The 21,340-nt window shown below is 40.6% G+C and overlaps 1 protein-coding gene across 5 annotated transcripts in view; it reads left to right on the plus strand.

Annotated features, from left to right (window-relative positions):
* The first annotated feature begins 253 nt into the window (after positions 1–253).
* The window catches only part of EFCAB11 (EF-hand calcium binding domain 11), a 139,251-nt gene continuing 118,164 nt past the window's right edge, over positions 254–21,340 (plus strand). For 2 of the 5 annotated variants that reach the window (XM_004739072.3, XM_004739075.3), the window contains exons 1-5: positions 256–434; positions 979–1,074; positions 5,474–5,519; positions 20,116–20,217; positions 21,028–21,118. In XM_004739072.3, the coding sequence (XP_004739129.1) occupies positions 351–434; positions 979–1,074; positions 5,474–5,519; positions 20,116–20,217; positions 21,028–21,118 (419 nt within the window). In that variant the 5' untranslated portion in view covers positions 256–350. Of the gene's footprint in view, positions 435–978; positions 1,075–5,473; positions 5,520–20,115; positions 20,218–21,027; positions 21,119–21,340 lie in introns of all 5 variants that reach the window. The other 3 variants (XM_013057697.2, XM_004739076.3, XM_045071363.1) reach the window with 3 other exon arrangements.

Raw genomic sequence — 21,340 nt, forward strand, 5'->3', positions numbered from 1 at the left:
TTCCTGCAAGGTGTGGGGGCAGAAAAATGGGAGGAACCTTGCAAGAGACAGTGAAGCAGGACCTAGGTGAGGTATATACCAGCGGTGCGCAAGGAGTTAAAGGGATGAGCATGGCAAAGCTGGGGGCGAGCCCAGAAGCCTCTCCGCTATAGGCTGTTTCAAGGAAACGGGCCTAAAGCCTCTGGCCAATAGAACCGTGGGATCAACGTCAGTGGCTAGCAGGCTGTCCAATGGGAGAAGACGTTGGAGTTGCCCGGCCAAGTTCAGCTTCCTTAGTTGCAGTGAGGCACTCAGAGGCAACCGGGCTTTGGCCGCGCAGGTGTTGTGTTCTGCAGTTCCTTTCGGTTGTGATGGTCGCGATGTTTTTCTCCGAGGCTGGGGCCCGGCCATGGACGTGGGAAGCCAGCCCCTCAGAACACAAGAAATGGGTGGAAGTAGGTGTCCGGAGGGCTGATTCTCGACTCGAACTTGACCTAGGGCTCCTGTTTCTGTCGCCTGCCCGGGTCTCACTCAGCTCTGTTGCACTGGCAAGGACTGCACTGTCCTTCCAAAGACCCGTGGTTAATGACTGAGCCGAGGGCTGCACGGCTTCTCGCTCTCTGTCCGGTGTTCTGGCAACTTCCAAGTCCCTTCTTTAACCCGCTCCATAGTTTATTAATAATAACCTCTATCTAACCTTCTATCTGTCTCACCTTCCTAATTCTAGGACGGAATTTTGGGTAGAATTTATCCCACTGGTTTAAAGGAATTTGCGTCAGTCTAACGATTAAGTCGTTTGCGCATTTCGGGGGTGGTGGTGGTAAGTTTTAGCACAAGAAAAATTCTTGAGAAGTAAAATTAGGTTAATGCAACTCCCAATTCCGAGCCCTCTTGCTCAGCTAAGTTTTGGATTTTGGAGGTCTAAATTTAATATAAACGAATAATAAAAGTAATAGAACAAACGGTTTCGGCTAACTGAAGCTATTTAATGTTCTTTAGGTATTTAAAGCATGCGATGAAGATAACAAGGGCTATCTAAGCAGAGAGGACTTTAAAGTTGCTGTCATAATGCTGTTTGGGTACAAGCCCTCCAAGGTAGAGCTTTCTTCATCTTTTTGGGAATGGGGCAGACAATAAAAGAGTGGGTGGATTTTAAGTCAAGTGCAGTGTCTAGTTTAGGATGTTTAAAATCACTGTCTCTCAGAGCTATTTCAGAGATGTGTCCAGTGCTGAATTTTACTTTTTTTTTTTTTAAGATTTTATTTATTTATTTGGCAGAGAAAGATCACAAGTAGGCAGAGAGGCAGGAAGAGAGAGGAAGAGAGAGAGAGCAGGCTCCCTGCTGAGCAAAGAGCCCCATGCGGGCTCAATCCCAAGATCCAGAGATCATGACCTGAGCTGAAGGCAGCAGCTTAACTGTCTGAGACACCCAGGCACCCCGTGAATTTTACTCTTTATAAGAACCTAACTCAGGGTGAATTAGAGTTTATGAAACCTTTCTCACCACTGGGCTTATAATAAATGCAAGATGCTAAGGAGGTGTCAAGAGGGAAGGCTCGGACGGGGGTATTGGTAACAGGAATTCATTTAAATTATAAAACTAATACATTTCCACAGGCAAAAAATTCAGACAGTCTGGAAAAAGTATAAAGTTTAATGTAAAATCCCTTCCTTTGCTACCAGAGTCCCACTCCTCAGGGGTTACCATTATTAATAATTTTGTGTCTTTCCAGAATTTCCTATGTATAACAAACATACCTAGCATTCTATTAAACACATAAGTGGGTACATAGTATACCTATTTTATTTGCTTTTTTTCACTTAACAATGATCACAAAAGTACACATGACCACGTTTTAAAAGTGGTTTGCATAGTATTCTCTTTAGCTAGTTTAGAGTCTTCGGTCATTTAGATTGCCTCCATTAGTTTTCATTCTTACAAACATTGTTGTGTTGAGCATCCTTTTATATGTATATCTATACTTGTGGATGTTTATCTATGGAATAAATTCCTGGAAGTACAATTGCTAGGTACATTTGAAATTTTGTTGGATATTATTCTTCGGAAGAGTTTGCACTAAGTCACTAATAAGGAGGGTCAAGCTGAGCTTCAAGGAGCGGCTTGCTTTAGGGGGACAGATTTCCTGCTCCCCTTGTTATGTTGATTCTAGAAATGGATCCCTTTTGTTAAGATGCTGAACTGGAATTAATCAGAGACAAGATCTCATCCAGCTTTAAGAAATTCAGTTGCAGGGGCGCCTGGGTGGCTCAGGTCATGATCTCAGGGTCCTGGGATCGAGTCCCATATCGGTCTCTCTGCTCAGCAGGGAGCCTGCTTCCTCCTCTCTCTCTGCCTGCCTCTCTGCCTACATATGATCTCTCTCTGTCAAATAAATAAATAAAATCTTAAAGAAAAAAAAAAAGAAATTCAGTTGCAGCCATCAAATGGAAGGCTCTGCCTGGAATGCCCTCCCTTGTTCTCTCCTTAAACCAGCTTGGCCGCTGCTATTCCTCATGCCCAGCAAAGCCAGGAACCATTTGATGTCTCACTTCTCTGTCCCTCATTATGCTTCAATGTATCACAACCTCACGGTAAATAAGTTCTGTTACCACAAATATGTCCCATGAATGGACCAGGTAGGCTCAAAGTGGTTCACCTCCTAGCAAATGCTTGGTCCTGAGATATTGGTTGTGGAGTGCGGAGAAATAGGGTGGACCCCCAGTAACTGTGGCTCTTACATTCACCTGCACTCATTTCAGCTAGAATTCTAAAACAAGTCAGCTAAATGGATCCGGCCTCTGAAGCATTGTATTTAACCTGTGTTCAGCTGGAAGGATAGCTCATTTCATTCTGCTTTTATCATCCCTGAATCTACTTAATTGGCTTTAATTTTAGAATACAGGTGAGGAACTGAATGAAAAGTACAGGGATGTGGTAAGACACTGTACAGTCCACGAGATTTAACAGATTTTTACTTTTATTCTCATACCTGGCTGAGGTTTTGGGTTTCATTTTATTTTTAAAGATTTTATTTATTTATTTGGCAGAGAAAGAGAGAGAGATCACAAGTAGGCAGAGAGGCAGGCAGAGAGAGAGGGGGAAGCAGGCTCCCCGTTGAGTAGAGAACCCAACGTGGGACTCGATCCCAGGACCTGAGATCATGACCTGAGCTGAAGGCAGAGGCGTTAACCCACTGAGCCACCCAGGTGCCCCTGGATTTCATTTTTTAATCGAATTATCTGACTGCAGATCACTAAACAGTAAAGTGAAAGCAAATCATCTGTAAACCTGTCAATCATTTGCATGGGAACATGTGTTCAATAAATGACAATGTATACTCTCTGTGAAATGTAACAGATATTTACTTTTATAGTAGGTTGAGGTTTGGGGTTTTATTTATTTTTAAAGTTTTCATTTTTAATTAATCTCTGTATCCAACATGGGGCTTAAACTCACAACCGCAAGATCAAGAGCTGCGTACTCCACCATCTGAACCAGCCGACACCTCTGGGATTTTATTTTCGAATATTGCTTCCGAGCAGATGAAATATTTACTGAATGCACGACATGTAATAAATAATTTAAACACTCATGCAATGGTTTTTACACAATGCAATTTATGAAGTGTTCCCATGTAATAAAATGAACACTTGCTAGTGGCTAGTGATATAAAGATGAATAGTATACAGCCCCTATTGCGAAGCAGTTCACAATTTAGTGTAGAGAGACTTATAAAAACTCTGTGATAAATACTAACATGGAGAAGAACAGGAAGAACCCAAAGCATAGGGGTCAAGGAAAAGGGTCATCTAATTCTAGTGGAAAGTAGGAGTTTAGGCATCACTTAGACTAGAAGAGCTAGCTAGCCTCCACTGATGACGAAGTATCCAGAAGCACTTTGTGGTGTTGGGAGATGTTATGCCCTGGTGATTAGATGTGGTTGGCCATGAGAGAGGGTTGTGAAACTAGGCCTGCAGCAATAGTAAATACCACCAAGTAGAGAAACTGAGGAGCAGGCTTGGAGGAAAGTCAGTGAGTTTGTGAGTCACATTAAGTCTAAGGAGGCTGTGGACATCCCAAGTGAAGTCACTCAGTGAACAGTGTGCTGGTGGTAACGATCTGCTCTCAGATTATGCTGCCCCTTGTAAATGCAGGAATCTGGAACCAGGTGAGGAATTGAGAGGTAAGGGCCGGAGACAGATTCTGGACGCCTCTGTTTACAGGTGAGCTCAGAGCAAGAGACTGAGTGGCGTTGCCTGAGGACAGTATGCAGCATGTACTGAGAGCGTATACCACTGGTGGGTACCAACATCTCAGGGGAACCAGGGGCTCCACGAAGAAGAGGGCAACAGGAGCCCCCAGACAGGGGCAAAAGGAACCTGGAAAGTGCAGGACATGGAATCCAAAGTAGAGAAACTGTGTCAGGTGTTGCCAAGTTTCTAATTCCATAGTGTTTATTAGGCCCTGTAACCATAGAGGAAAATGCTCGTATTTTAATACATAGTGAAAGCAGTTTCCCAAACCGTATAGAGGATGTATTCTGAAATATGTTTAAAAAGCCATGGGGGGGGCGCCTGGGTGGCTCAGTGGGTAAAGCCGCTGCCTTCGGCTCAGGTCATGATCTCAGGGTCCTGGGATCGAGTCCCGCATCGGGCTCTCTGCTTAGCAGGGAGCCTGCTTCCTCCTCTCTCTCTCTCTGCCTGCCTCTCTGCCTACTTGTGATCTCTCTCTGTCAAATAAATAAATAAATAATCTTGAAAAAAAAAAAAAGCCATAGGGGGGAAAAATGCCAACTAGGCCAAAATATTAATAGTAGTTCTTACTGGGTGACTGTTTTTAAAGATGTGCTTCATTAATTTTTTATATTTTTCTACAGTTTTCTACATCATGTTACTTTTATAAACAGGAAAAAAGTTCAAAAATAAAGCCATCAAGCTCATTGCAATAATCACTTGTATTTGTCAGAAATAGAAAGATTACCTTTTAGGTTATGCTGCATGTGTGACAGCATATGATTATGTTATATATAATTGATTATATATGCTTCAACTGTTTGGGTCAATGGAACAGTTGGTGGCTTTTAGAGTCTGTAGCAGATTAGCATATTGTATCTTACAGATACAGGGATATTTTTTGCTTCAATACCACTTTTTTTTTTTAAGTTTTTATTTAGATCCCAGTGAGTTAACACAATGTAATATTAGTTTCAGGTGTACAGTGTAATGATTCAACAGTTCCATACAACACTCAGTACTCCTCACAAAACAAATGCCCTCCTTAATCCCCATCACCTGTTTCACCCTCCCCCTACCCTAGATAGAGACGGAAGAATAAAATGACTATTGCAGCTGTCCTGTGATATTACTTGTCTGCTGAAGTCAAGACAGTTGGCTTCTCATAAAATACAATCTTTCCCCACACCTGAGGAATTAAGAACCTGCACTGTGAAAACATTTGATGAAATTACATGTGCCATTCTTTCTTCTTTTCTAGATTGAAGCTGATTTCGCGATGTCTTCAGTAAATCCAAATGCTTCCGGTAATACGAAACTTAAAATTAATTTTTAGACATTCATAAAGCGAAAATTAAGAACAAACATAGTGATGATAAAGCACATCTTCGTTTTGTTCTGTTTCAAGGAAAGAGGTTTAAGTTCTTTAATGCATTCATAAGTACATATGTTTATTGTAGGGCAGTTTTAAACCATTGAAAACCATAAAGAAAAATCTTGCTTGGAATGTCAACAGCCAGCTGATGGTGGGGATTTTCTGATTTAGATGAACGGAAGCGGCACTCACTGAAATGGAAAGACGGGGTGGGGAGACCTTTGAATCAGCGATGTCAGGCACTCTGCAGAATTCAGAGGAAAGCTGTGGGCTGGAGAAAGAAATTTGGGAGTCATTGGCATGTAGATGGTTTTTGAGACCATGGGGTGGATGAGAGACCACCTAGTGAGACAGAGTGGACTGAAAATCTTAAGAACATCAATCTCGAGAAGTCCAAGAGAGAGTTAGGAAGTGGCAGAAGATTTAGAGGGATGGAGGGGCAGGAGGAAGATCAGGGGTGTCTGATCAAAAGTGAGGAGAAGCCGATTCTTTCAAGGAAGAGGCTGTGGTCAACACTGTTGAAAGGTCAGGTGGGTAGTTACTGAATATTTATCTGTTGGAGTTGGCGACTCGATGTGTTTACTGATTTAGCAAGAGCAATGAGGGCAGAGGCCAGGCTGAAGTAGTAGAGAAGTCTTGTTGATGTGGGAAACAGAGGCAGAAGAAAATTATTAGATTTCCTTACCTACTGACAAGCCCTTGAAACAGGCAGAATGACCCTCCTCTAGGGACTCAACTACCCTCATTTTGAGGCTTTGTTAAGGGCAAGGGACAATCCTAGCCTGACTGACCCCTACCTCCAACCAGGATCCTGAAAGTCTACTTGAATAATTCCTTTGGAAACTTTATCTCTAAACCTCCAAGATAGTGTCTACAATCATTCCTAAGCATATGGCCCACTGATATACATCTAAAGGGTCTCAGAGAAGGTTTTATTACTGGTATTGAATAACCTTTTCCCCAGATAATAGCTAACCCCTCAAGGTCCTAGAAACCTTGTTTCCAAAATTCCTTAGAGACTTACGCCATCCCTAACCCCCTCCCAACTTACAAGTATATAATAGACCACTCCTCACATCCCCGGGGCAGCAGCACTTCCTGCCCACGGGTCCTGTCCCCGCGCTTTAATAAATCACCATTTTGCACCAAAGATGTCTCAAGAATTCTTTCTTGGTCATTAGTTCCAGACCTCACCCCACCGAACCTCACCTATGTTCTAGAACTTCATCATTGTAGTAGGGCCAGAGTGGCTGGGGGTCGAGAGCAGTTTTGTTTTGTTTTTTGCACTTAAAGATGTGTCTGAACTTAGCAGAATGCTTTAGAAAGGAAGATGAGAGAGATGGGAATAACTGTTGGTTTTGGAGATAGAGTCCAGAGCATGCTTTGACTGGCTTTTTAAAAATTACCTTTTTTGGCAGGGTAGTGGTGGTGGTGGATAATTTAGAACTTACAGAAAGTTGCAAAATAAAATGATACTGAGAAGAGCTGTGTACTCTTTACCCAGATGCACTTGTTAACATCTTACCCTTTGGGCCCCTCCTACCGCTGCCACCTCCTCTTACTGCACTGAACCTAAAACCCCAGCAAACTTTTTTTTTTTTTAAAGATTTTATTAATTTATCTGAGAGAGAGAGAGAGAGAATGAGAGAGAGAGAGACACAGAGAACACGAGAGGAGAGAGGTCAACTGGAGAAGCAGATTCCCTGCCAAGCAGGGAGCCTAATGTCGGACTCAGTCCTGGGACTCCAGGATCATGACCCGAGCCGAAGGCAGTCACCCAGCCAACTGAGCCACCCAGGCGCCCAAACCCCAGCAAACTTACCAACTTCATAAGCTTATAATGGTACTATATTTTTAATCTAATTTACTGTTTATATTCCAGTGTCATCACTTGATCTGATAGTATCCTTAATAACAGAATTTAATACAGGAATTAGTCTTTAATGCCAAGTTTCTTTAGCCTCCTTTAAACTGGAATACTTTAAAAGGACTGTTTAAGTTTAGAAGGACTATAAAGTTCAAAAAATTGTAGACTTTTTTTTTTTTTGGCCTTTTTTATAACATTGATATTTGAGGCACGTGGGTGGCTCAGTTGTTAAGTGTCTGCCTTCAGCTCCGGGTCCTGCATCAGGCTGCATCAGGCTCCCTGCTCCCCGGGGAGGCTGCTTCTCTCTTTCCCACTCCTTCTGCTGGGTTCCCTGTCTTGCTGTGTCTCAATCAAATAAATCTTTAAAAAAAAAAAAAACACATTGATATTTATGAGGAAATAACCCAGCTCTCAGTGTTTGTTTTATAAGAATGGTTCTTGTTTTGTGTTTGCCTAATGCTTCTCTGTAATTAGGTTGAAGTTAAGCATTCTGAGCCAGAATGCTGTTTAAGTGACCTGTCTCTCTCCAGGTATCATGTCTGGAGGAACCTAATATCCACCTGTCTCTCATAGATGCTATTAATTTTTATCACTGATCAAGATGTTATCCAGTTTCTCCATTGTATTCTGTTTATCTTTTCTTCCTTTGCAACTAAAAAGCGGCCTGTGGAGATGCACTGAAGACATTGCAAATATTTTGCTTCTCATCAAAATTTCCCCCTAGATTTGGTAACCGTGATTCTTGTCTGACCCAGTTTTTGCCAAAATGGATACAAAGCAATGATTTCTAATCCCAGTGCTTCTTCCCCACCTTTTTTTCAAAAAGATTTATTTATTTGAAAGAAAGAGGGAGAGCATGAGTGGGAGGGGTAGAGGGAGAGAGGATCTCTCACAGATTCTCCACTGAGCATGCAGCCTGACTTGGGACTCTTGTCACAGGACCCTAAAATCATGACCCCAACCAAAATCAAGAGTAGGATGCTGGCTGTGCCACCCAGACACCCTGCCCAGTGCTTTTTCCAGTTAACCCTTGACTGTGGGCAAGAGACCTCCCTTCTTGATCAGTCGTTCTGTTTATTATCAGCATGGACCCATGAATTTTATGTTTTTAATAATTTACATTCTATTAATTTAATTATTTTAGTTTTCACTTTGTCACAGACTTGGTCATTGAGTGTTTCCTTAAGCTGGCTCCTGTTTCTTTCTGACTGGTGTGGCTTTTTTTTTTTTTTAAATCTTTTATTTTTAAAGTTTTATTTCTTTAAGTAATCTGTACATCCCATGTGGGGCTTGAACTCATGACTACAAGATTAACAGTCACAGGCACTTCTGAATGAGCCAGCCAGGTGCCCCTAAAGATCTTTTTATTTATAAATGTTAGATTTACAAAGGAGTTTACTGGATTGCTCTTTTGTATACAAGGTCTGGAACCACATGTGAACCATGACTCTTAGAGCAAATTATTGGCAGAAGAATGTGTTTTTAACAAAATCTCGAACTTGGTGGAATTTCCCCAGGTTTTTAATTTTTTATAAAAAATTTTTATGCTTTCAGAATATTCAAATATTTCTGTAATGTTCAATTAGTTGTGACTTTTTTTTTAAAGACTTTATTTATTTATTTGACAGACAGAGATCACAAGTAGGCAGAGAGGCAGGCAGAGAGAGAAGGGGAGGCAGGCTCCCTGCTGAGCAGAGAGCCCAATGCAGGGCTCTATCCCAGGACCCTGGGATCATGACCTGAGCCGAAGGCAGAGGCTTTAACCCACTGAGCCACCCAGGCGCCGGTTTTCCACATTTTTTACAGGTATAGTGAATTCTCCATTGTAGAGCCAAGATTGACTCTCACATAACTTTTTCCTACATTCAGTTTCATAAGATCCCCCCACCATGAGTTATCTCATGTTTAATAAGACTTCATAAAAAGGTTTCCCTGCCTGTGTTACATTCATGTGATTTTTTCCTCCTGTATGGGTAATTTGAAGGGTAAATTCTGGCAGAAGGTTTTCTATCTTCTAAAGGTTTCTCTTGTGTGTGTGTGTATTCTGATATAGAGTGAGAACTGATTTGTGGCAAAAGGCTGCTCCAAGTAAGCATAAATAATTATGTGTGTGTGTGTATATATATATATTTCAAAAGGTTACAAAATAACTTAGTCCTCTGAGAAATTCAGGGAAAGAATGGGGGTAATGAGATCACAGTGGAGGTGCTTAGCGCCTGGCTCCAAAATTCTTGTCAAAGGACTCTCCTCCGTCTACAGTTTCCAGTCTTTTCCCTTTCTCCTCTTCCTCTTCTTTTTTTACCCTCTTTCTTTTCTTCTTTTTTTCCCCTCTCCTTCTTCTTCTGGTCTTGTTATCAATGGCAAGTGAATCTTCTCAGAGCATTACTATCTTAAAGATTAAAGGAATAGACTTAAAGTCAGACCTTTCCAACTAGCTTTAATTCATGTTCCCTTGAAAGGGAGACTCAAGGCCACAAGTACCCAAAAGAGCAAAAAAATTATCCTAGCAGGAAATCCCTGCCGAACTCTGATTGCTGCTAACGTAATTTTTTTTCTGTTAGAACTCTTCACTGCTGAATCAATTTCAGACCATCAACTCCTTCTTTTTACTCTTTCCATATGTGAGTCACCTTTTACATGTTATTTTTTTTTGTGCAGGAAGACGGTTTATGCACAGCTTAAATGTTTTGTCAAATGGTCTCTCTTCCTAATGGTTTGATCTTGAAGAAGCACCAAAATGTTGACCTTGGCTTTCTGGAAGCTATTTATTCAAGTAATCCCATTTTTTTAAAGTTCTTGGTAGGCATGACCTGGCAGTTCTCCAGCTATCTGTGACTCTTTCTATATCCAGGCCTGGTCTCTCACATGCCACCCTAAAGGATTCTCTGTGCAGGCCCAGCTTCCTGGGTGAGGTCCAGACTTACATCTGGATTGATCCTGATTTGGCAAAGTCTTAACCAGGCACACGCTTCACACAGTACTGAAACCTGGGTGCCCAGGTCCTACCTCGCTACTGGTCTCTCTAAAAGTCAGGTCGTTTCTGTAGATTTTCCTGGTGAAAATTAAGAGTAGTGAAAAGTGAAGTCAAAGCCATTAGAAGCAAGAGTAGAGTGTCCCCAGGAAAGACACACTGAGAGAATTTGAGGGCAGCCAGAAATAGCAAGGAGACATTTTAATGTCTAGCAAGCAGGTATCAGCCAAAACTGTTTAGGGACTCAGAACAAGAAATCATATTAGTGGGAGACGAAAAAATCAAGCCTCTTGTTTAGGAAGCAGCAGATCACTGTTGGGTGGTCCTAATATGTATTATACAACCCCTTTTATTTATTTATCTATCTATCTATTTATTTATTTATTTTTTTAAAGATTTTATTTATTTATTTGACAGAGAGAGATCACAAGTAGGCAGAGAGGCAGGCAGAGAGAGAGCGAGAGGAGGAAGCAGGCTCCCTGCTGAGCAGAGAGCCCAACTCGGGGCTTGATCCCAGGACCCTGAGATCACGACCTGAGCCGAAGGCAGCGGCTTAACCCACTGAGCCACCCAGGCGCCTATGCAACCCCTTTTAAAGGGTTGTATTTCCTAATAACCCTTGTTCTCTGTCATGCAGTTCATACATTCTCTAAATATAGAGAACAGAAGTAGTTTGCAATTAGAACAGACCTAGAAAACTTATTTGTTCCCTTCTTTTACATGAGGAAATTAGGCTCTAGAGAGGAATATTAATATCTCAATCCTGGCATTTGATGGTTCTTTATTTGTTTACAAAATACATATACGTGTGTTACAATATTTATTATAGATGATAATTGCAGCTGTGACTTTCTGAAAGCTTACCATGTGCAGACTCCATGATGAGTACTGTGCATGAATTGTTCAATTTAATACGACTCTATGCTCTCAAGATTATCCTCATTTTATAAGTTTATAACCTTCTGAAACTCAGAGAGGTTAAGTTAGAGTGGCCCAGCTAGCTACTTAGGCAGACCACAGTGTTCTGATCTCCAAACTCACCCTCTCAACCATTTGATAAACCCTTCCCTTGATTTTAATAGTGCCATGGGTCATATTAGTCATTGTGACAGGGTTGAGACCAGCGTTCACTCCCCCAGGAGCTTGCATCAATGAGTTGAAGTCCAGAGTGGATCAGTACACAGAAAGTTCTCCACTGTTGTTAGAGGTTGATGTCAGGTCTGCTTCTGAGCTACCTAATGTCCAGAACAAATAGGGAATGACAGTCCAGTGATCCGCGTCCATGCCATAGAAACTTCTTTTCTAGAGAGACAGTTTTCCCTGATCCCTGATTTGGGATATTTCTTTCACAACATCACATGGCAGAGAGGCTCATGAGTGGCCATCGATGTTCGCAAACCGTCCAGCAAATACACTAGTGAATTTTGTAAGGCTCTTCCTTAAACTTTCCTATTGCAGGCCAGTGGTTTAATGCCAACCATGTCTCAGCAGTTCCATGAGGGGCAAAGGAAGACCACAACCATGGGTGATATCCTATGATTTGACTTCACTGTGTGATCAGTTATTGAGCATTTTATATGAATAACAACAAATAAGATTTATGGAACTTTTGCTTAGTAAGTAAGTCAAGTGCTGTGAGTAAGAACTGCATGAATTTTGCCCCACTGAATCCTCACAGCTGTCGGTGTGTTTTCATCCCAAATCCATATAAAATATGTCTACGGAAAAAAACAAAGTACTTCAGAATTTTCTTTGCACTAGGTGATTAGATCCAGCTTTTTCCCCCCTTCCTGTTTTCATATTACCTTTTGAAAACAAGTAACGTATTTCACTTGCATAAAGAAGGAAAGGCTTTCCAAGAACTTACTTTTAACCAATTTAAACAATGGAAAAAATCAAAGAGATTGGCTCATCGTAACAGTGATTATGGACTGTTTGACTCAGTCATGCTCTCCAGCGTTAATTCAATTGGAAAATAATTTGTGGAAGAGCTTAATGGCCAATTGGTTTGTATACTTTTATTTATTGCGATCTCATCTGAGTTGTTTTGAGCCAAGTAGTTGATTGTGAAATGTATTGTTTTCCCAGATTTAAATGTAAATGTCCATTTTCTAGTATTTTAAGTTCTGTAAACACCCTTTTTAGCTGTACATATTTTCTTGTTTGGGGCTCCTACCTAAGGAACTAAAGCCCTAATATAGAGGGTTTAGCAAGGTTCATTTGACTTCAGATTTCAACGGATCTCTTAGTTCTTTTCTGTGATTAGAAAATGCATGCCCATTATGCTTATCTTATACTGCAACATAGTCGTGGGACCATTTTGTTAGTATTGGCCATTCACCCCTAAATTAATTTATTTCATTACCCATTTAGAGGATGCTGAGTAAGTGTCACTGTAGGGTAGAAAAGAATTAGGAGACACAGACACTGACCAAAGATAGGGAAGATAAAAAGGTATTGTCACTTCATTTATGGCCAGATGCCAGGAGGTATGGACCAGAGGTGGATGGGAAAGGATGGGTAGGGTTTGCAAAATTAGAGAGGCAAAGAAGAGGACTTAGTGAAAAGAATGAAGGCAGATGCCATTTGTGTGCTTGTCCCGCAGCCCCTGGTGCTTTCTGTGCTTTGCCATGCCAGTGTGGAGGCAGAGCTCAGCATGATGCTTACCCGCCACGCTCCATGTCCATGTAAACGTTGGTGTCATGTCAAATGCAGAGGCATTTGCTAACAGTACAGAAAAGGGCTCTTTCCCTCCCTCTCCACAGCTAGTGATGGGAAAGGCCTAGTTAGCACTGTCTTCTCTTTGCAGGCTGTCTGTAGCCTACCTCTGTGCACTTTCTCAGACCTTCTACTCCCACTGCCCACCCTCAGAGGCTGGGACTTCTCCCAGATCCCTGCCCCGCCACCCCCAGATTTGCATATCCAAAGCTATCAGCTGTCATACTGTTAGTAATGGGTCCTACCCTAAATGGAATCCATCCTCCTTGGGATATGTTTACCTCTTGCACCAGCAAGGAGTCTAGCGCCTAGCTATAAATGAATTGTGTTCAACAGTAAGCTAATCTGATGGAAGCTGAGTGTTAAGAAGGGGGATTGAGGATCGCTGCCTACAAGGAATAGTGAAGCTTTAAATTCCAGAATAAGGTACTGGGACTTTGTACTATCAAGGGGAAGAGGAGCCTCTGATGGCTTATGAGCACAATAAAAAAAGTAACAATTCCTGTCCATGTTTGATAGAAGTAAGGTTTTATTGGTTCAGATTTCTCTATTCTGTTGTAACCTGGTTTTACTCTTTTCATTTTCCTCCCAGTGATATAGTAAAACTTGATTTCTTCCATTAAGGTAGATTCTTTTCTCTTTATTCCCTTACTTTCATTCAGGAAGCTGGAAGAAAAATGTTAGTCCTCAGAATTTATTCATCCATTTTACTGTGACAGCTCCCCATTGTTTTTGTTTGTTTCAAGTTTTTATGTAAATTCCCGTAGTTAACATACAGTGTGGGGCACAGGTGGCTCAGCCAGTTAAGCATCTGCCTTGGGCTCAGGTCATGATCCCAGGGTCCTGGGATCAAGAGCCCCGTGTTGGGCTCTCTGCTCAGCGGGGAGTCTGCTTCTCCCTCTCCCTCTGCCTGCCACTCTGTCTGCTTGTGCTCTCTCTCTCTCAAATAAAGTCTTAAAAAAAAATACAGTGTAATATTAATTTCAGGAGTAGAATTTAGTGATTCATCACTTACAAACAACTCCCAGTGCTCATGATAACAAGTGCTGTCCTTAATTCCTATCACCCATCTAGCCCAGCCTCCCCATCCACCTCCCCTCCGTCAACCCTCATTGTGTTCTTTATAGTTAAGGGTCTGTTGTATGGCTTGTCTCTCTCTCTTTTTTTTACGCTAAGAAACAAAACAGATGGGGTGCCTGGGTGGCTCAGTCGGTTAAATGTCCCACTCAGGGTGGTATTGGTTCAGGTTGTGATCTCAGGGTTGTGGTATCAAGCCCGGGGTGGGATTCCGTGCTCAGCTGGGAGCCTGCTTAAGATTGGCTCCCTCTGCCCTCCCCACTTCCAGGCACATGTGCTTGCTCACACACGTGCATGCCCCCCCCCCCAAAAAGAGAGAAAACAGATGAATGTAGGGGACATCCCATCATTGTTGATGCCACTTGTGCCTTCTGTCCTTATAATCTTTTTACGGGAACACATTTTGTCCCTTTTTCCCCTCATGGACTCTAGAAGTCACAATCTGAATTTTATTTCTCATACTAGAGAAGGCTTGCATTATACCTTTTAAAAAGCCACTTAATCCTTTTAAAACCTCATTTTTAGGCATTTTCAAGCCCTGGAAGAAATTAATATACCACACAATGAATGTGAATCCTCCCTTTTCTCCTAAGTCTAGGACCAGACTTAGAGTCTAAATAACTTGGCATTTTTATTGTTTTCTCCTTCACTCTCCCCAGGTTTATTGCAGTTTCTAATTTAAGCTCACTGTGATAGTCAGAAACTAGACGACTTCATTTTCAAGAGGATTTCTCTGTGTGCACTTGCCCTGAAGCTTGGGGTCAGTGGTTTTGTGAACCACAAAAAAATATACATAATGAAACTTTCAAGCAAAAAATTTATATGGTTTTATTGGACTTTTTGAATATATCTACCCTTGTGGTAAAAGATGATTATTCTCCTAGGAAACTACTTAAAAATGAAACAAAACAAAAAATAGGAAAGATAACATTCCTAGTCTTTCTCTGTACATGTTATATCTATATCACATATATTAAGTGGTTTGCAGAGTCAAATATATATATTTATTATAGAACATGGAAAGAGTCCATTTTGCTAAGAGTAGTTATAAAATGGAAGGGAGCATTTTCCAATGGCATAGAAAATGCATAGATTTGCAGTCGGGAAAGATTCGTAAAATCACTGGTCCCAGTGGTTTTAAGGTACCGTCCCCAATCCCAGGTCCTGCGGGGGCCCTTCCAGAGACATTGCTGGACAGGGAATGGTGTCCCTTGGCTCCAACAGAAGAGCTCTGCTTTCATTTCCTCTATAGTCAGACTTTCTTGTTTTATAAAGAGCCCCACCTTTGCTACAGTTAAAAAAAAAAAAAAGGGTCTGCAAACTACTGGTAGAGTCCCAACTACCCAGGTGATTTCTGAACACCTTTTGTAGATAGATTAATAATAAACTCTGGTAACATATAGGTCTATGTGGTTCCTGATGTCACAATACTAATGTGTAACCACAATAAAATGATTTAGGCAACTGTTATTAGTGGAACAATGTACATAGGAGACCCAACATTGTATTTGAAATTAGAATTTTCTGAACATATTCTTTCACTCCAGGGGTGGAAACAGGTAATGCATGTGTCATTGAGTATGAAATCTGATGGCAATAGAATTATTGAGTCTTTGTGAAGAGGTAATTTTTGGTTTGAATATTGTGACAGCAGGGGGAGCTAGTTGTAGAAACTGTATTTCTAGGCCACTTAAAGAGCAGCAGAATCTATGAAACTTACGTTAGTGTGTTTGCATTTCAGAGCTTTAGGAATAGCAAACTATTATTCATTGGCTTTGGAAAGTGGTTGTACTACTGGAGCGTGAGAGCCAAGCTGAATGAAATTCTACCCTTTGTAGAAAAGGGTCTTGTACTTGGATATATGTTGCTGTGCAAGATTAAGACGAGTTAAGGGTGTGGGGGTGGAGGGAGCAGTGGGGATGTGTTTTTATGGCTTAATATTACTTGAGGACCATTAGAACACTGGCTTCAAAAAATAAGGCATATGATCCTGTGGGAAAATAGTGTAAAAGAACTTGATTACATTATGGAATTATTTGTGTTATTAGATTGTTGTCCCTTTTTTTTTTTTTTTTTTTTTTTTTTTTTTAAAGATTTTACTTATTTGACACAGAGAGATCACAAGTAAGGAGAACAGCAGGCAGAGAGATAGAGGGGGAAGCAGGCTCTCTGCTGAGCAGGGAACCCAATGTGGGGCTCAATCCCAAGACCCCGAGACCGTGACCTGAGCCGAAAGCAGAGGCCTAACCCACTGAGCCACCCAGGCGCCCCTAGATTGTTGTCCTTTTTAAGTGATAGTAAACATTCCATTGAAATCCACATTTTCTCCTAGGAAAAACTAAAGAACATTTGCTTGTTATCCCACAGGATTCTGAAATAAAGACCTAACTGCTTTGTAGTTCCAAATACCAATAAGTTTTCTGAATATGTAATTTAGAAGTAAATACACTCATGTCTTCCTGTGTGTGTGTGTCTGTGTGTGTGTGTGAATCGCATATTGAACCATAGAATTGTCCTGTTTTTTATCATTTCCCTAAATCAAATGCAATGATAAGAGAAGAGCAAATATTATGCATGCATTTCTTTTCTCTCTGAATTTTGTTTTTCAGTGTATCATATGTATTAAGAAATTGGGGTTTCTAAAATGATGGTTTATTTTGTTGGCTAGGTGAATAGAAAGTAACCTCCTTTTGGCATTAGTTTTACAGAGTTATGAGATCATTTAAAACACACATTTTAATGTTTTTTGTTGAAAACTAGAAATAACATCTTTCTATTACTTGATGTACTTATTCAACGAATATGTATTGCATGCCTACTATGTGCCTGGTATGATGCCAGATGCTGGGAATAAAATCTCAAACCTCATACAGTGCTTCCCTAGTAGATGTGTGATCAAATAATTACCATAGGACCTAATAGATTCAAAAAGAAAATCAGTTGTGTTATGCACAGAGGGCTGGTGGGTCACAGAAAAGGGACTCAATTGGGAGAAATCAGGGAAGACTTCAAAGAAGAGGCAATGTACTGGTTGCCTAGGGAAGGAGAGGTAAGCTTTCAATAGGAGAAAAAGGAGAAGCTCATTCCAGGCAATGTGCCCAAAGGTATGAAAGGGTTTGTTGCCTTGGGGAAGCCTCAGGAAGTTTACTAGGGAGGCCAGAAAAGTAGACTGGGGCGAGGTGGTAAAGGGTCTCATAGGACATGCAGAGATCAGTGAATATATTATTCAGGAATTTCAACTAATCTAGATGCTATCTAATTGATGAGCTTGTGGTGTTCCTGAAAGTAAAGTTAACAGATTTGAACCTGTAGGAACACGGCATGACTAGACTTCAATTTTATCCTCAGCAAGTGGTCTCGATACATCCTCTGTTCTCAAAGGTGCCGAGATGAAAACAGCGCCGCATCCCTGTGTATCTTTAGCTGTAATGGGGGGGAAAGCTGCAGGCACAAATTCCGTACAAAGCACATTCACTGAGCCTGTGCCAGGCACTCTGGGAAGTGCTGGGAGGTGTGCCCTGTTGCTTAGGACAGATGTAGCTGCCTTCCCAACTTTTTTTCCCCCCGCTTCCTGGAATGTTCTTCCTCCTCACCTTTAGCCAGTTAGTACCTTCTTGTCATGGGTCTTATCTTAAATATTCCCTCCCCTTAGAGAGTACTCTTTCCTCAGAATCTACTCTGTAGGAGGGTTCTTGTGATCCTTTTATAACTTCTTCTTCTCTCTGTCATCCACATGCTGTGATTTATAATTAACATGTACATGTGCTGGTGCACCTGGGCTATCATTCTCTCCCCCACTAGACGGTAACTCCCTTGGGACTGGTGTGTGTGTATGTGTGTGTGTGTGTGCTCTTTTCCCCTCTATTTCCGGAGCTCAAAACTGCGTGGCACACAGTGGGTCCTAAAAAGTTGTAAAAGGACATTTGAACATAAAAATGGATTGACTTTTAAAATTTCTAAACCTAGTGGCACCTGGGTGGCTCAGTGGGTTAAAGCCTCTGCCTTCAGCTCGGGTCATGATTCCAGAGTCCTGGGATTGGCCAGCATCTGGATCTCTGCGTGGTGGGGAGCCTGCTTCCCTTCCTCTCTCTCTGCCTGCCTCTCTGCCTACTTGCGATCTCTGTCTGTCAAATAAATAAATAAAATCTCTTAAAAGTTTCTAAACCTTTAACGGACAAATAAGAAAAACATGGGAAATCAAACTATTTTTAGTAAAGTGTAATTGACATATGACTTTATATTAGTTTAAGGTGTTTAACAAAATGATTCCATATGGGTCTATATTGTGAAATGCTCACCACAGTAAGTCTAGTTACCACCTGTGATCATGCGGAGTTACAAAATCGTTTTTTCTTATGATGAGAACTTTCAAGATCTAGTCTCTTAGTAACTTTAAAATGTGCAATACATTATTTATAGTCACCATTCTGTACGTTACATTCCCATGACCTATTTATTTGATAACAGGAAGTTTGTACCTTTTGATCCCTATCACCCATTTTGCTCATTCCCCTCCTTTCCCCTCTGGTAGTTACTGATCTGTTCTCTGTATCTCTCAAGTTTTGTTTTGTTTTGTTTATTCATTTGTTTTGCTTTTTTTAAATGTGTGGATTCATGTTATTTTTCTATGATTTATTTCATTTAGTATAGTACCCTTCAGGTCCATCCATGTTGTGGAGAATAGCAAGATCTCATTCCTTTTTTTATGACTGAGTAGTATTCCTCTGTGTGTGTGTGTGTGTGTTTCACACCTTCTTTAGCCATTCATCCATCATCGGTGAACACTTAGGTTGCTTCCATATCTTGGCTAGTATAAATAAATACCCTCATGCAGTGAACATGGATAAATACCAACAAGGGGAATTACTGGGTCAGGTGGTAGTTCTGTTAAATTCTTTGAGGAACTACCATACTGTTTTCCACAGTGGCTGTACCAATTTATATTCCTACCAATATTGCACAAACGTTCCCTTAAGAAAAGTATTTTCTTTGTTATTTTTAAAAAACCATTGGAACTATTTTCAGAACGTATACAGCTCAATATTACCTCACCAAAAGTGCAAGTTCTTAAAAATTAGCCCATGGTTATTGTATGATTTGGGGCTATTTTTAAAAATAGTGATCCATTTTGTAATGGAAATTCTGAGTTACTAAAATGAACTGCTCTTTTTATATTATATATTTCGGGCTCAGTTCACTAAAATGTTTAAATTCTTGGCTCTCCTCTTTAAACCTACTACAAAGATCACATTAGAATTCATTTTAATAGACATTGTAAGCACAGTATCCAACCTCATATGATCACGCTGGGCTCTTTTATTATGAGAATCACAGGAAGCAGAGCCCGAGGCTGCAGAGTAGTGGTGGGGTGTACCCAAGGCTGGGGACGATGCCAGCTCTATTGTTTATGGAATATTCTCTCCACCTTTATCTCTGGTGTGCAATTGGTATTGACTTTTGAGAAACTACTTCTTCGCCCCCATCTCCCAGTTGGAAAAAAAAAAACCTACCATAATGACATATGGCTAGGAAAAAAGGAATCAAAGAACCATAAGGAAAGAAAAATTAGGATACCTTTTTTAATAAGGAGTTTCAGACCTGTGTGTTCCATCTTTTAGAGGGAAGAGTGTTGCACTTTTTCGAGGTCACCATTCCTTTAACCCCTAGGAGAGCTCAGTGAACTAACTGCCTATCGTTTCTGCTTTCATTGCTAGGGTTGGGTCTATTTAGCATTTAGTAAACTGTCTTTTTCACTTTATAGAGCTTTAGGGATATGCACTGTTCATCAAAATGATAAAATTTGTTCATGATATGTATCACTTTTCATTTATGTTTTTGTTTTTTCTTAAAGAGGAAGATGTTCACTTTTGGCAAATTGTTTTTTCTAACTTTTAGGTATATTGCTTGAGGAGTTTTTAAGTATTGTTAGAAAAAAGAAGGAAGTTCGACTCCATTGGAATGAAATAAGACACATCTTCACAGCTTTTGACAGGCACTGTTAAGTATCTTTAAATTGTTTTGATATTTTAAAAACTGCTATTAAGAAAAGTTGCTAAGTACTCTCAGTAAATAAACTAATATACTTGGAAGATTATCTTACTGTATTCATTAGCTGTTACCTAGGTGTTGGTATGAAATTTTTTTTCCTCTATCACAGTCTTAAACTCTTGACATTTACCATGGATAAGATAATATTTACAGTTACATAATTGTACTTAGGATTTGCCTACATTATAATGGGAATAGCAAAAGGGCTGGCTACATGGGGATATAGGTCATGAGCCACCTACAAAGGTGTGGGGAAATGTATGGCCTTTTCCTTTGACTCCTACTTTGACCCACAAGTGATTGGAAAGAACTCTTTTTTCTCACACTGGATATAGCTGAGAAAAGTGGCTTTGAACCCCCTCTGCCCCATAGATCACACACAGGATGGAAAGACTTGTGGAGTCCAGGGTCAGCGTCTTCGTTGCTTTGATGTTTTCCCTCTAAACATTTGCATATTGTCATTCTGATACCAAGAAAGAAAAAAACCCTGAATTTTGATGAATAAATTGTTTTGGCAACTCACATAGACTTGAAACCCAGTGGCACTCAGAGAATCAGTTAATGACCTGTGAGATCATCTGGGCCCGCACTGAAGGAGAGTGATAGTAGATTCTTAAATTCTTCTGATGAGACAATCTCAGATTACCTTATATTTACTCCTTTTCTTCGAATAAGAAAGTTTCACACAAATATGGTTGAGGTAACAGTTAATAGGGTTTATAGAAGTAAGTGAATGTTTTATGTTTTCATTTCAAATAGATCGTGGGTATTTAACTTTGGAAGATTTCAAGACAGCATTTAAGCAGGTGGCTCCCAAGTTATCAGAAAGGACTGTTCTGGATGTATTCAGGTAAGGCACCAAAATCATTATAAATACCCACCCCTCCATTTGTCATTTGATTTTACAAGCTTCCAGTCTTATGGCAAACACTTAGGTATGTAGATTTTTCCATCTATACCCTTGATAGTGGAGTGCTTACAGACCAGGGAGATGTGTATAGATATTTGTTGGTAAGGGTGGGAGAGGAGCAAGGGGAAAAGTAGAACTTCATTGTGTATATGTATATTTAGC

Source organism: Mustela putorius, unplaced genomic scaffold (genome assembly GCF_011764305.1).
Source record: "Mustela putorius furo isolate JIRA1106 unplaced genomic scaffold, ASM1176430v1.1 tig00000129_pilon_pilon_pilon, whole genome shotgun sequence".
NCBI classification, from domain to species: Eukaryota; Metazoa; Chordata; class Mammalia; order Carnivora; family Mustelidae; genus Mustela; species Mustela putorius.